This window comes from Salvelinus fontinalis, chromosome 25, assembly GCF_029448725.1.
Source record: "Salvelinus fontinalis isolate EN_2023a chromosome 25, ASM2944872v1, whole genome shotgun sequence".
NCBI classification, from domain to species: Eukaryota; Metazoa; Chordata; class Actinopteri; order Salmoniformes; family Salmonidae; genus Salvelinus; species Salvelinus fontinalis.
In genome coordinates, this window is record NC_074689.1 from 17,857,776 (window position 1) to 17,873,378 (window position 15,603).

General features: G+C 42.7%; 1 protein-coding gene across 6 annotated transcripts in view; it reads right to left on the reverse strand.

Annotated features, from left to right (window-relative positions):
- Positions 1–5,685: 5,685 nt before the first annotated feature.
- LOC129822923 (rho guanine nucleotide exchange factor 4-like) overlaps positions 5,686–15,603 on the reverse strand; it is a 160,414-nt gene continuing 150,496 nt past the window's right edge. For all 6 annotated transcript variants that reach the window (XM_055881475.1, XM_055881472.1, XM_055881474.1 and 3 more), the window contains 9 exons: positions 12,067–12,246; positions 11,442–11,642; positions 10,893–11,072; positions 8,757–8,989; positions 8,392–8,521; positions 8,046–8,177; positions 7,414–7,657; positions 6,733–6,810; positions 5,686–6,397 (listed from right to left, as the gene is read on the reverse strand). In XM_055881475.1, coding sequence (XP_055737450.1) covers positions 6,240–6,397; positions 6,733–6,810; positions 7,414–7,657; positions 8,046–8,177; positions 8,392–8,521; positions 8,757–8,989; positions 10,893–11,072; positions 11,442–11,642; positions 12,067–12,246 — 1,536 coding nt within the window. In that variant the 3' untranslated portion in view covers positions 5,686–6,239. The remainder of the gene's footprint in view (positions 6,398–6,732; positions 6,811–7,413; positions 7,658–8,045; positions 8,178–8,391; positions 8,522–8,756; positions 8,990–10,892; positions 11,073–11,441; positions 11,643–12,066; positions 12,247–15,603) is intronic.

Sequence of the window (15,603 nt, forward strand, 5' to 3'; positions counted from 1 at the left end):
ACCTCATTAATGTTATTGTGGCTGAATGGTAGCGAGTCCCCTGAGCAATGTTCCAACATCTAGTGGAAAAAGCCTTCCCAGAAGAGTGGAGGCTGTTATAGCAGAATAGGAGGGACCAACTCCATATTAATGCTCACGAGCAGTACGAGTCAAAGTTTGGACACACCTATCATTCAAGGGTTTTTCTTTATTTTTACTATTTTCTACATTGTAGAATAATAGTGAAGACATCAGAACTATGAAATAACAATGTAAAATATTGTAAAAATAAAGAAAAACCCTTGAATGAGTAGGTGTATCAACTTTTGACTGGTACTGTATATTGACTTTTTCCAGATTTTGTAACGTTACAGCCTTACAGACTTCAATTCTAAAATGGATTAAATAAAAACATTTCCTCAGCGATCTACACACAATACCCCATAATGACAAAGCCAAAATGAGTTTTTAGAAATGTTTGCAAATGTATAAAAAATAAATAAATGAAATGCCTTATTTACATAAGTATTCAAAACCTTTGCTATGAGACTTAAAATTGAGCTCAGATGCATCCTGTTTCCATTGATCATCCTTGAGATGTTTCTACAACTTGATTGGAGTCAAGCTGTGGTAAATTCAATTGATTGGACATGATTTGGAAAGGCACACACCTGTCTATATAAGGTCCCACAGTTGACAGTGCATGTCAGAGCAAAAACCAAGCCATGAGGTCGAAGGAATTGTCCGAAGAGCACCGGGACAGGATTGTGTCGAGGCACAGATCTGGGGAAGTGTATCAAAAAATGTCTGCAGCATTGAAGGTTCCCAAGAGACACAGTGGCCTCCATCATTCTTAAATGGAAGAAGTTTAGAACCACCAAGACTCTTTCTAGACCTTTCCGCCCAGCCAAACTGAGGGAGGTGACCAAGAACCTGATGGTCATTCTGACAGAGCTCTAGAGTTCCTCTGTGGAGATAGGAGAACCTTCCAGAAGGACAACCATCTCTGCAGCACTCTGCAGCACTCCACCAATCAGGCCTTTTATGGTAGAGTGTCCAGACGGAAGCCACTCCTCAGTAAAAGGCACATCACAGCCCGTTTTAGGTGCTTTTTGGCAAACTCCAGAAACACCTGAGAAACAAGATTCTCTGGTCTGTTGAAACCAAGATCGAACTCTTTGGCCTAAATGCCAAGCGTCATGTCTAGAAAAAACCTGGCACCATCCCTACGGTCAAGCATGGTGGTGGTAGCCACATGCTATGGGGATGTTTTTCAGCGCAGGGACTAGGAGACTAGTCAGGATCAAGGCAAAGATGAACAGAGCAGGACAGAGAGATCCTTGATGAAAACCTGCTCCAGAGAGCTCAGGACCTGACTGGGGTGAAGGTTCACCTTCCAACAGGACAATGACCTTAAGCACACAGCCAAGACAATGCAGGAGTGGCTTTGGGACAAGTCTCTGAATGTCCTTGAGTGGCCCAGCCAGAGCCTGGACTTGAACTCGATCGAACATCTCTGGAGAGACCTGAAAATAATTGTGCAGCGACGCTCCCCATCCAACCTGACAGAGCTTGAGAGGATCTGCAGAGAAGAATGGGAGAAACTCCTCAAATACAGGTGTACCAAGCTTGTAGTATCATACCCAAGAAGACTCGAAGCTGTAATCGCTGCCAAAAGTGCTTCAACAGAGTACTGAGTAAAGGGTCTGAATACTTTTGTAAATGTGATATTTCTTAACACCTCTTTTTGCTTCATCATTATGGGGTATTGTGTGTAAATTGATGAGGGGAAAAAACTATTTAATATATTAGATCCTGAAATTGACACAATTCAGTCAGTGACACATTTGAATAGTTTTATTTTCCCATAATTGAGTGCATATGTAAACAACCATACAAACACTGCCTTTTTCAATTCGTAATTAAAACAAACTATAGTTAAACTTTTTTTTTTTACAAGCACGCATATTTAAGTTGAAACATTGGAACTCTCCCTGACTCAGTGTTTTAATGTGTTTTTGAAAATAATGAGACTGAAAGCAAGAACTCACCCAACCCAGGAATATATAAATGTGTACAGCAATATATAAGTTAACAATGACTCGTAGGCAGAACAGTTCTCTTCCAGAGGACATTTTATTCTCATTGGACCAGCCCACTTCAAGGTCAAACTGAAGGTCAAATAAAAAATGCTCAGTCACCATTTCAAGGAATTCACCATTCAGAGAAATGTTTGGGGTTGTTTTTATACCACTGAAAGACTGAAGTAGTCTACTGTATCTCCTCTTTCTTCTCATCAGAGGAACATATGAGTTTAAAGATGTCTATTCAGAACCAGGTCATCAACGATCCTAGTTAAATAACAATGCCTAGTTAAATACAGATAAAAAACAACAATAGCATCAGTTCAGGTCTAATTACTCTGTCACTACAATGAACAAATGATTGGTGGGAGGGGGCGGTAATCATTTTCTAATTAGTGACAGTGGGAAAGTATTGATTGTATGATGTCTCAATAGATTGCAAATGGGTGTACAAATTGTGGAGAGGCAAACTTTCTGTTGTATACCATCCTGTGCCTTTTGCAGGGGGAGTATACAGTATATTTGACAGCCAATTATAGCTCTAGTAAGAGTCAGTACTCCAGACCAACAGACTTTTTTTCAGACCAACAGACTTTTTGAAAATGTTTTTTTAGGCGTGTTTGGCATGCAGTTCAGTCATGGGCAAAATCGCCTTTGACATTTGAATGACTTTTTGATTGATACTGACATATCAAAGCAGAGAAACTGCCATGTTCTGCAGAGGTTGTAAAAACACTGACTGCATTTTAAAGGCAAAACACAACATTAGCTACAAAACATCTGTTTAGGTCTATGCATGCAGTCTTCAATTTAGTCAAAACATCATGATGTAACATGTAATTCCAATTTACCAAACCTTCTCAAATGTCAAAATAAACAATTGGGGAAAATGTAAGACGAATGCTGCTTTTAAACCAAGATTATTCTAGCATGCTAGGCCATAGATGCCTGAATGTTCAGCTTCAACATCCATATGGTCTCTGCCTGTTTGAGAATGCTTGTGTGGATCCAAAAGAAACCCTATCAAAACCCTGGTCACATGTGAGTTATTGGGATCCATAACCCTCGTGACAGGTGAGTTATAGGGCTGCATAACCCTCGTGACAGGTGAGTTATAGGGCTGCATAACCCTCGTGACAGGTGAGTTATAGGGATCCATAACCCTCGTGACAGGTGAGTTATAGGGCTGCATAACCCTCGTGACAGGTGAGTTATAGGGATCCATAACCCTCGTGACAGATGAGTTATAGTGCTGCATAACACTCGTGACAGGTGAGTTATAGGGCTTCATAACCCTCGTGACAGGTGAGTTATAGGGCTGCATAACCCTAGTGACAGGTAGGGATCCATAACCCTCGTGACAGATGAGTTATAGTGCTGCATAACCCTCGTGACAGATGAGTTATAGTGCTGCATAACACTCGTGACAGGTGAGTTATAGTGCTGCATAACCCTCGTGACAGGTGAGTTATAGTGCTGCATAACCCTCGTGACAGGTGAGTTATAGTGCTGCATAACCCTCGTGACAGGTGAGTTATAGTGCTGCATAACCCTCGTGACAGGTGAGTTATAGTGCTGCATAACACTCGTGACAGGTGAGTTATAGTGCTGCATAACCCTCGTGACAGGTGAGTTATAGTGCTGCATAACCCTCGTGACAGGTGAGTTATAGTGCTGCATAACCCTCGTGACAGGTGAGTTATAGTGCTGCATAACCCTCGTGACAGGTGAGTTATAGTGCTGCATAACCCTCGTGACAGGTGAGTTATAGTGCTGCATAACCCTCGTGACAGGTGAGTTATAGTGCTGCACAACCCTCGTGACAGGTGAGTTATAGTGCTGCATAACACTCGTGACAGGTGAGTTATAGGGCTGCATAACACTCGTGACAGGTGAGTTATAGTGCTGCATAAACCTCGTGACAGGTGAGTTATAGGGCTGCATACTGAATTCTGAGAGGCCATGTTCCATATCTCTACCTCGAGGCGACAAGACACACACTTTGTTTTAGAAATCATACACACACATGCACACATCCCTCTGTCTCCCTCTCTCTCCAGACATCACAGTCGATCCCAGGGGAGAGCAATCCATCACCGAGCTACTTTCTTTTGAAGAGGAAAACATCTCCAACTGAAAGCTGGATTCAGGCTTCTTTGTGTCAACCCCATCATATTGTAGGCCTCTTGAAACTGATCAAAGTCAATATACAGTAGCCATGATCAATTGATTGATTATAAATGTGTGTTATTTGTATTGAGCCGCAGATGATCAGTTTGTCTTTTTGGAAATGGAAAGGCCAAATCAGAACCATGAAAAAAGCCTAAGCCATCATGTTAAGAAGGCGGCATACAAGGCATGGTTTATGAATCCAGTCTTTAGCATCTTTACGATTTTAGTAGACAGAAACCCACAATGTCTGCAGCGTGCTAACAATTCAGTGCCTCAGAGCGTCTAAAAAATAGGTTACCCTTCTCAAATGTGAATTTGTAGTTCTTTTGGACAGTGAAGCGAGATGAAAAGCATCAGTAGTAGGTGTTGTTTCGCTGTCATCTCGCCCAGCTAACCTACTTCCTGGGACTCTTCAAGCTCCCTGTAGTCTCTTCATCAGCAGGAACACAGAAATACATTTTTGTCACAAAAGATAACTTTGTCTTGCCAGAAACTCATGAATATTCATCTACAAATGAAGACTTCTGAAAGGTGTCGCAGACAAACAGAAAACGTCCTGATGAAGCCTCTGGGGACATGGAGGAAATGGGTAGAACTTTCAGAAGGTGATCCACCCTGTTAAACTTGTATGGAAAAGAAGTAGCCTGGATACCAGTCTGTTTCTGTGCTCTTGCCAACTCCTTGTAGAATTGTCATGACAGCAATGGAGTTGCCAAAAGCACAACAGATGTGGGACCAGGCTAGAAAAATCTAACATTATACTTTCAATATTTAAAGTCTTAAATGTCCAGATTATATGAAATCATGTGGTATTGTGGCATTACACTTACCAGGGGGACGAAAGTGCAGTTGTACCATTTCAATCAAGCTCCCGACTGGCGCCGCGGTCTAAGACACTGCATCTCAGCGCTAGATGCTGTATCACAACCGGCCGTGATTGGGAGTCCCATGGGGCAGCGCACAATTGGCCCAGCGTCGTCCGGGTTTGGCCGGTGTAGGCCATCATTGTAAATAATATTTTTTTCTTAACTGTGCCTAGTTAAATGAAGGTATAAAAAATTTAAAAAACGAGCCTCATTTTGCCACAGTTGGAGAATACGTCTTGAATTTGAAAATGTTGTTAAATTAATGTAAATGCAGGGGTTGATAAAAGTTAAAACATACTCTTCACACTATTTCAAAGCATCCAGGACACACTTCAGATGGCACTTCCATAAAGAGGTTAATTACTCATATGCACAGTGTAAGGCTAATGACAAAGGTCAGGTGTGTGTGTGCGTTTGTGGGCTGCTGCAACTCAAACGGTAGATTTGTGAAGAATTGAGAATCGAATCTGGGTACCATTTGTTTTTCTCAGACTGTTTGTTTACACAAACATTAAGACCCCACCACACCCAAACCCTTAAGTATCGACTGTTATGAAATGCTCAAAATAAACCAGGAAAACATCTTTGCACAAAGAGAAGTACAATAAACTTTATCCCCCTTTTTCACCTTTTTTTCAATAGCAGACACAGCACAAACTTAAATACAAAAGCAAAATTGATCTGGCACTGTGAACAGTTGGCATTTGTCGAAACAAAACAAAAACACTGGGGAAAAAATCATTTAGTTGCGTCAGTCAACGTCTTTCCAAAAAGAGGAGCCTCATTGGCAGTCACATGATCACACAGCAGTAGTAATATTAGTACCAATCGGTGCTTGGTTGAAGTTGTAGTAGCAGTAGCAGGTATAATAGTCCTAGTAACATTCTCCCAACGTATACACGATGTCCGGGAGAACTATTCCCAAGTCTGATTGTAACCAACCTATAAAGTGCTTTCTCAAAGAAAAAATATCATCATCATCATCATGTTGATCTTTCACAATAATCAGTATATGAATTAGGATAACATCATGTATAACAAAGAACAAACGAGAGAAGGGAAAAAAAAGGATCGGGGATAAAAAAGTCAGTTCAGGCGTTAGCCTTTCTCCTCTAATCCTCCTCTCCTCTCTGACGTTTCACTTCTTGAAAGGCGTCAGTCTGCCGATGTTTTGCCAGAAGGTGGTTGCCTTGCGTTTGGGCTCAGCCAGCATGAAGACCTGCTGCTGGGGAACGGTGCTGGGCAAAGACGGGTGCTTCTGACGCAGCAGGAAGTCATAGTAGGGCCGGGTCACCGCTGGGGGAGAGGAGAGCAGAGCGCGGTTAGTAATCCTGGCATCCAGAATCAAATCAGCTACTAAATGTTTTACACGATAATGTTAAGGCTGTGACGAGAGACTAGGGGTTATACATATCCATAGGGAGGATGGGGGAGTGATTACGACTGCATTTTAATCTAAAGTGGTTTATATGAATATTAAGCACATATGATAAACAACATTTGTATAAATATTGGCAAACGTAATCTTCTTTAAAAAAATATAAAAACCACGCACAACATGTAATCTGCTACCCATCCAAACAGCCATGGAAATTGAGTTTTCCTGCCATGCACCCATTACCCAGACATACCTTTGGGCTTCCCAGCTGGATGGCTTTTGCAGGCGTTCAGCATGGCCTGTTTCTTCTGGACCTCAGTGATGGAGAATCCTGGAGGAGGAAACCACAGGTCACAGGTCAATGTGGATATCACAGATTCATTCTGCCAGTGCCGCCTATCAATACTCAGCTATTAAGAGGGAACCGAATAATAGAAGGCCAGATTGTTGGATGAAAAGTTTCGGTAATATCCGCATGCTCTGTTACAGCCCAGATAAAACCCAGAGACTATGGCGGAGAAGGGAAGGGGGCAGCAGCTCACTGGATTTATAGCTCCTTTTATCTGAGGGATTAACAGCATTCTGATCCATTAGCTGCTACATATTACACATACACTTCTCTTCCCTGATTCTCTGACCGGAGCCACTGTCAGAAACGTTTATCACAAACTATTAATACAGAGGTAGTCTGGGGCAGAGATAGACAGGAGGACACAGCTCATGTTTTACTAATAGGAAAGGACACACACCCAGTGGCTTTGTACAGCTGACTAGTAATACTACAGGTAAGCAGTTCATCGCAGTCTCCTAGTATCCTATTGGTGTTTTCTACTCATTCTGTATGTCTGAGTTGCTTTAGCCTATCAAGCTAAGTAAGAATGGGTCCTTTTTCAAATTGTGGCACGTCAGACAGAGAGACGGATAACTGTTTCACCTGTTTCGAGGTCGTGCTGCACCTGCGTCCTCTCGTCCTGGAAGGCTCGGCGCCAGCGTTGTTTCTGCTCAGGCTTCTTGGCACACAACAGGTGGACCTCGTCCCCCGCCAGCGAGCGCAGCTTCAGAGCGTTCTTCACCGACACGTTGAAGTCCTTCTCCTTCCCATCCTCCACATCCACCACCTCCATCTGGTCCATGTCCATACGACCCTTATAGTACAGCATGTCCCTGCGCAGGAGGTCCTGAAAAAACCATAGGGATACGTGATAATGCTGTTATATATTACTGTTACTAACCCTAATCATTATAGTACAGCATGGTCCTATAGGGGGGAGAGAACTGCTACTAACCCACTTCATAAACTTAACCCTACACTCTATCTAGAACCTAAAACGGTTATTTGGCTGTCCCCATAGGAGAACCTTTGAAGATCCCTTTTTTGGTTCCAGGTATAACTTTTGGAGGTTCCATGTAAAAATCTACACGGAACCCAAAAGCGTTCTACCTGGAAACTAACCGTAACCCTAGCTTAATGTCCACATTACGGTTCAATCACAACCGTAGCCTCAACCTTAACCGTTGCCAGCTTCATGTCCACATTATAATAATCATTTTAACAGTGCTGCTCGCCTTTTTGCAGTAGACCATCTGGTGGTCGAAGAGGAAGAACATGCGCTGCTGGCTCTTGGCCTGAGGCTGGGAGAGTTTTGTCAGCTCTCCAGAGAAGATCAGATCTGAACTCATACTGAGGATGTCTTCTCCCTGAGGATGTTCAAACACACACCAAGCATCTGTTAGAGCCTACAGACATATGACAGACAGAGATTGTTCAGCCAAACAAAGTTGTATAGCTGGGGCCATGTGTCCTGGCAACATGACATCAAGCGTTTTTTCCAGAACAAGTCACTTAGTCAGGAAAACTTCCTGGCCCTAGTCATGGATTCTGTTCCATTACCCTCGATGCACTGTTACTCACCTCCCAGTCCTCTATGGAGCTCTGCCATTGGGCGATCTTGTCGATGTTCTCCAGGCGCCGCTTCCTCTCGTTGATCAGCCTGGCCACGTTCTTCATGGCGTTCAAGGCAGCCTCCACGTCCTTATAGTCCCTGGGTTGCCCAGAACAGACATTCACATCAGGCCCTCTCGGTCTTACATGATTGTTTTAGTCTAATGATAGACTTGTAATAACTTTTGACTTAAAAACGAAACACAACTAATAACCTATCAGTGTCATGCGATTTCTGAAAGAAATGTCAGCGATTTCAGAGAGCGGAATTGGTAGATAAGAAGGAATACGTGCAGCTCCTTGCATGTGTGCACAGTACACGTGTGTGTGTTTACCTATGCTGTGGGTTGGTGTATTTCAGTAGCTCGGCCAGCTGCAGAGGGTACTTGCAGATCTTCTGGACGGGCGTGAGCAGGAACCCATCCAGCGAGATGTCAATCATCTTCTGCAGCAGACGACAGGCCTCGAAGAAGAACACGTACTTGTTGGTCTTCATCAGTCTGGACAACTGCACACAGGCGTTGGGGTGGTTGTTACAGTACTCCGAGTAGATCTGGAAGTCTGTTTGCTGAGGAGAGTGAGGAGGAGACAGGAAACGTTAACATGACAGTTTAAAATGGCAAAATTGATGGTTGCTGGAATGTTACATGAATGTTTGGGCTCTAGAGAGGTTGCTTGACTTGAATCCCCAACATAAAGTGTGTATAATAATACAGTAATTATCTATTAAGCAGATTTGATTTCCCCTATTACGTCATGCTATGTCATGTTTATGATAGCATTATGTAGCGTTATGCAGGCCATATGTGACCAGCTTCATGAAACTAGGTGTATGGTCCAGCTTCATGAAACTAGGTCTACTTTACAGGAGCAGCATCAGAACGTAAACATAGATTTTTTTTATCAAAATGCATTTTTTGTTGTTGTCAGAAATGCCTTCTGGAACATGTGAACTTTCATGTGCCTTAATAACAAACTTGTATTCCATCCATAAATACAAATAAAGTTGTAACATTACGAGCCTAGTTGGTTTAGCCATGGAAAAAGACGAAACCTTCCTACTAGCCATGATTGGTTGAGATAATGTATGGGCTGGACATGCCGGGAGATGAGTTTGGATTGATCTGCCATGTAGCATGTCTATAACGTGAGCTGTTCAGTATGTGTTGACAGTCCTTTCTAACGTTAACTATCGATAACTACAAAAGTTTTGGTACTTTTCTCAACAACATTAATACCCTGTATTTAGCAGGCACTATTGACAGATCAGTAGGAAAAAGTGATGGGCTAATTTCTGCACATGCCATGGTCAGTGTAAACCATTGACTTCACACAAAGCTGGCCAAACAAGATGTAGCTACAAACAAAACATAGTTAAAAGGTTCCAGTCTGCCGGGAAGCATTCATCAATATATACAGGTAAGAGTCTAGCTACATTTTCCAGATATAAGTTTCTAATTTTGTCAGAAAGTCATTATTTTTGCAAGTTAAAGAATACTACTAGTTAGCTAGCAAACGTTAGCTTGCTGGCTTGTGTATGATCTGTGTAGTATTATTATTTGAATCAGAAATCCATTTGCATTGCTAGTTATAGCCTAATGTTAGCTAGTTAACATTGAACCTAGTTTGTTAGCTTTAGCTACCTGCAGATAGCTACCTTTAGCTACCTGCAGATTTACCTTTAGCTACGTGCAGCTACCTACAGCTATGACAATGTTTGTATTGGTAGTAGCATGAGTTGGGGTTATGACAGTTCATTGTTTAGCTAGCTATCTACCAAGCTAGCTACTTGTCTAAACAAAAGATTCCACTTAGGCTGGATTATTACATGACCCATCAAATTAGCAGGTGTGTCTGGCGGTGATTACGGTTGTATTTCATGAACATGTGTACAAGTCTAGACAAAAGTGACCCATCCACTTAGCTTGATTTGGCTGGGGTGTGGTCATAGCATTTCCTTCACACGACCCATCAATTTAGACAAGTGTGTCTAATATTTTTATCTGGACACTTTCTGTTTTTCATATTGCTACTATGCAAGTACTATCACTGTACCATTTACACCTTCTGTATCCTGTGCATGTGACAAATTGACGTTGATATAGCGTGTGTTTACCACATGGTCTCACATGTGAATCCATAAAGAGATATGTGGGACTAAGGCTTAAAGGGTGTGAAGGATGCTGAATAGGTGTAGACAAAGAAGAGCTCTCCAGTAGGTGTACCAAAATATTCAAGGGCCATTTTCTCAAAAGTGGGGTTACAAGTTTACTAACTTTAAAAGCAGAATTACTTTCCCATTGTTCCTCAACTGCAGTGTATGATATATAATTTTCTTTCTCTGAGTCTCTCCTTTTATCCAATTTAAAAAACAATTTCAAATTTAGGCAATTTAGAATTTAGGTGGTCGGTCACAGCTGACAGAAGTCAGGTGAAGAATCACAGTGGGTCGGGTGCTGTACAATACTCACGTGTTCCAGGAAGCAGGATCCGATCTCGCTGAGGTGCGGCTGCTCCTTGTTGAACTTCTTCTCCAGACCTTTCAGTAACTTCTTCTGGAAGCGGTAGATGTCTTCGATGTTGCCGAATATACACCGCAGTTGCTCCTCTGTGAACATGTCTATCCTCTTACGGCACTGTTTGATGTAACCCTGAGAGAGGAACAGTAGACTCATGGTACCACATGTAGAACAGAGTCATCTACCTGATTTTACATGTTAAGAATTCCCAGAAATAACCAAGTTCAAACTTAAGAATATATTTTGTCTTATTGGACAATGTCGTATTGTTCAGAAATACAATGACCTGTGTGCTGGTCTGAATAACTGTGCTCCTAACAAGTTATGATGGCACAAAGGCTGGTGTGATGCATTTTGGTGTTATTTAGAGACACTTGAAGACAAAGGCAGATTCTTCCGGGAGTTTTTTATGCAAATAGTTTCTAAGTCCTATAATGGCCTGTATCAAAGGAAAGGGTCTACAGACAGACAGTGATGTTGTCTGAATGGAACTTTACTGACCTCACAGATGTCTTTGAGGTGTTTGATGTAGTCTCTCTCTGTGCTCATGATCTCATTGATAACGTTAGTCCTCATCTGGTCCTTACACGGCAGGCCTGGTCCCAGGATCAGACCCACCCCTGGCCGGTCCTCTTCCCCAGCCCCAGCCTCCTCCAGCTGGGCTAGGTATTCCTCCATGGGCTCATCCTGGTTCACACGCAACTACAGGGACCAAAAAGATAGGATCATTGTTATAGAATACCCTCACTAACAGATCAGTTTAGATGCTACAAACATTTCTCATACTGTCTTATTTTTCAGTTAGGCTGCCTATGTGGATCAACTGAGAACATGTACAAACAGTCATTTAGCAAGTAAGGACCATAAGAAAGTCAGCATAAAAAAAAGAAAACAATCTTTATCTTTTAAATGAGCTAGTGCTTCACAGTTGCCCCAAATTGCCGACAACAGCTCTAGCTGCCCATCCAACCCTATACCGTAGCAGCAATAATAGATATCAAAGATAAGCAAGGTAAAGAGTATTTAATTGATGTTGTCTTCAGTTTCCCAGAGAGATGGAGAGAGAGAAAGAGTGAGAGAAAGAGAGAAGAAGAGAGATAGGAGATATGGAGAGTTAGTTTCTTACCCGAACAAAGCTAGCTGGGAACCAGCCCTCACTGTCCAGGATGCGTCCCCACCACCACTCCTTGTTGGTGGCATCCACTACCTCGATGACGTCTCCCGCCTTGAAGCCCAGCTCCTGGTCGTCCATGGTGACATGGTCCCAGAGAGCCTCGGCGTACACACAGCTGCCATCACTGATCAGCTGGGGAGGGGAAAAGGAGAGGGGACAGACAGGGGTCAACACAGGTCAGTATGGGAGGACTTCACAGTGACATAATAAAAAATGTACAACATTTGTAATACATGGTGAACAAGCTTGAAATACTTTACGAAGGCCCACATTTGTATTCTTGACCAGGGAAAACTGTAGTTATGGTCTAACTAGGGGCCCTGGAGGTTTCCCTGGTCAGGTGGTCCAGAAAAACTCTGGCCGTTCTTCATTCAGAATGGATGACTTTGTAAAACAAGGTGAAGCTAGTCTATAAATAACATCAATAACATCACTGGAAGACAAATTGGCTGATAGAGAGAGTAGAGACATGCATGATTTACAAGGTAGTAGGTCTGTCCAGTATCACTCAACTAGAACATGTGACTTTAAGACATGACACAAACAACCTATAAAATACCATTCATCACACAATGGATGACTTTACAACACAAGATGTACACAATGTTGTTTTAACACAGAAATGATGACTATGTCTACTCAGTAAGCTACATTTTAGCACAGACACAACATAATAATATTGCTGCTACAGCCCTAGATAAGCTAAGTGAGACATGTCCTAAAGCATTGATTGCTCTGCTGAGCCAAGCCACTGAGTCTGAGAGGGGCTTGACAAAGATCAATGTGGAGATAAGAGAGATAGAGAGTGAGAGAGTAAGAGAGAGAGGGGGGGGGGAGAGGGAGGGGGAGATAGAGGGAGAGAGAGAGAGAGAGAAAGAGGGAGTGAGAGAGAGAGAAGGGAGTGAGAGAGAGAGAGAAAGAGAGAGAGATCGAGAGGGAGAGAGAGAGAGAACGAGAGAGCTAAAAAGCCTGCGTTACTTATAAATGTACTGCAGTGCTCGTATTTCACACAGCCACATACACACACACACATTACTGCGTCAACATCATGCTGGCGTCAGAGGGGCATTTGTGTCATTCTTCCATAGTAGCAGTAAGCCTTATCAAAGCCAGAATGGCCCATAGGGCAGGAGCCTATCTCCTGTTTCTATAGCATGAGCAAATACAACACTCTGGAAAGGATGCTTATCATAATTGTATTATTGCTCAAAAAGCCACAACTAACTAACTATAATGTAACTCCTCAAATGCAGGCTCCTATACTTATGCTAGGCCTCAGAAGGTCAAGCAGAGGCTAAATGATACTAGAACACGATCTCTGTGTCTATTTTCATGTTGGTTCTATGGGGGCTAGGGTAATCTATGTGTTTCTATTTCTACGCCTATTCTGATGGTTAGGGTGATCTACTAAGTGTCTATTTCTATGTCTGTCCTGCCATCGATCCATCGTCATGGCGAGGAGGTCTTTGGGCCTGTTGCTAGGCGACACACCCACCATCTCGCCTCTTCTCTCCTCTACTGATCCTGCCATCATTATACAACAAAACACCAGAATATCTCCCTTCACAGAGAGTAGAAACCAGGTTGAAGACATAAATATTGTAGTATTAGCTGTACTGGGACATCAATATGAGTTTGTATAGAGGGGGAACATAGAGGGAGAATCCAAACATAAAAACACACTGTAATGTGAGTGTATCTCTGCCAGGCGGTGGATGTAAACAGTGCACTTCTCTCTGAGTCTCCTGGTCAGTAGCTCTAGGCCTTGTTACTGCCCCTCTCACCTGCCCCTCTCATCACACCCCTGCTTCCGTTATAAACCAGCCTCTCTGTGTCTTGAGCTGCAACGCTCCAAGGCCCTAATGCTCCACACACACACTCACACTCACACACACACACACACACACACACACACACACACACACACACACACACACACACACACACACACACACACACACAGCTGATCCCCCTCGCTCTGTGCAGCTGAACCCTAGCGAGAGCAGCCGAGCGGTAAACACACACATCTGACACAACCACATGGATCATCCACATGCTTCCTTCCACTGTATGACGATAATATACAGTTGAAGTCGGAAGTTAACATACACCTTAGCCAAATACATTTAAACTCCGTTTTTCACAATTCTTGACATTTATTCCAAGTAAAAATTCCCTGTCTTAGGTCAGTTAGGATCACCGCTTTATTTTAAGAATGTGAAATGTCAGAATAATAGCAGAGAGATTGATTTATTTCAGCTTTTATTTCTTTCATCACATTCCCAGTGGGTCAGAAGTTTACATACACTCAATTAGTATTTGGTAGCATTGCCTTTAAATTGTTTAACTTCGGTCAAACATTTCGGGTAGCCTTCCACAAGCTTCCCACAATAAGTTGGGTGAATTTTGGGCCATTCCTCCTGACAGAGCTGGTGTAACTGAGTCAGGTCTGTAGGCCTCCTTTCTCGCACACGCCTTTTCTGTTCTGCCCACAAATTTTCTATAGGATTGAGGTCAGGGCTTTGTGATGGCCACTCCAATACCTTGACTTTGTTGTCCTTAAGCCCTTTTGCCACAACTTTGGAAGTATGCTTGGGGTCATTGTCAATTTGGAAGACCCATTTGCGACCAAGCTTTAACTCCCTGACTGATGTCTTGAGATGTTCCTTCAGTATATCCACATAATTTTCCATCCTCATGATGCCATCTATTTTGTTTAGTACACCAGTCCTTCCTGCAGTAAATCACCCCCTACGACATGATGCTGCCACCCCCATGCTTCACGGTTGGGATGGTGTTCTTCGGCTTGCAAGCCTCCCCCTTTTTCCTCCAAACATAACGATGGTCATTATGGCCAAACAGTTATATTTTTATTTCATCAGACCAGAGGACATTTCTCCAAAAAGTACAATCTTTGTCCCCATGTGCAGTTGCAAACTGTAGTCTGGCTTTTTTATGGCGGTTTTGGAGCAGTGGCTTCTTCCTTGCTGAGCGGCCTTTCAGGTTATGTCGATATAGGACTCGTTTAAATGTGGATATAGATTTTGTACCTGTTTCCTCCAACATCTTCACAAGGTCCTATGCTGGTGTTCTGGAACTTATTTTCACTTTTCGCACCAAAGTACGTTCATTTCTAGGAGACAGAATGCGTCTCCTTCCTGAGTGGTATGACGGCTACGTGGTCTCATGGTCTTTGTACTTGCGTACATTTGTTTGTACAGATGAACATGGTACCTTCAGGCATTTGGAAATTGCTCCCAAGGATGAACCAGACTTGTGGAGGTCTACAATTGTTTTCTGAGGTCTTGGCTGATTTCTTTTGATTTTCCCATGATGTCAAGCAAAGATGCATTGAGTTTGAAGGTAGGCCTTGAAATACATCGACAGGTACACCTCCAATTGACTCAAATGATGTCAATTAGCCTATCAGACGCTTCTAAAGCCATGACATCATTTTCTGGAATTTCCCAAGCTATTTAAAGGCATAGT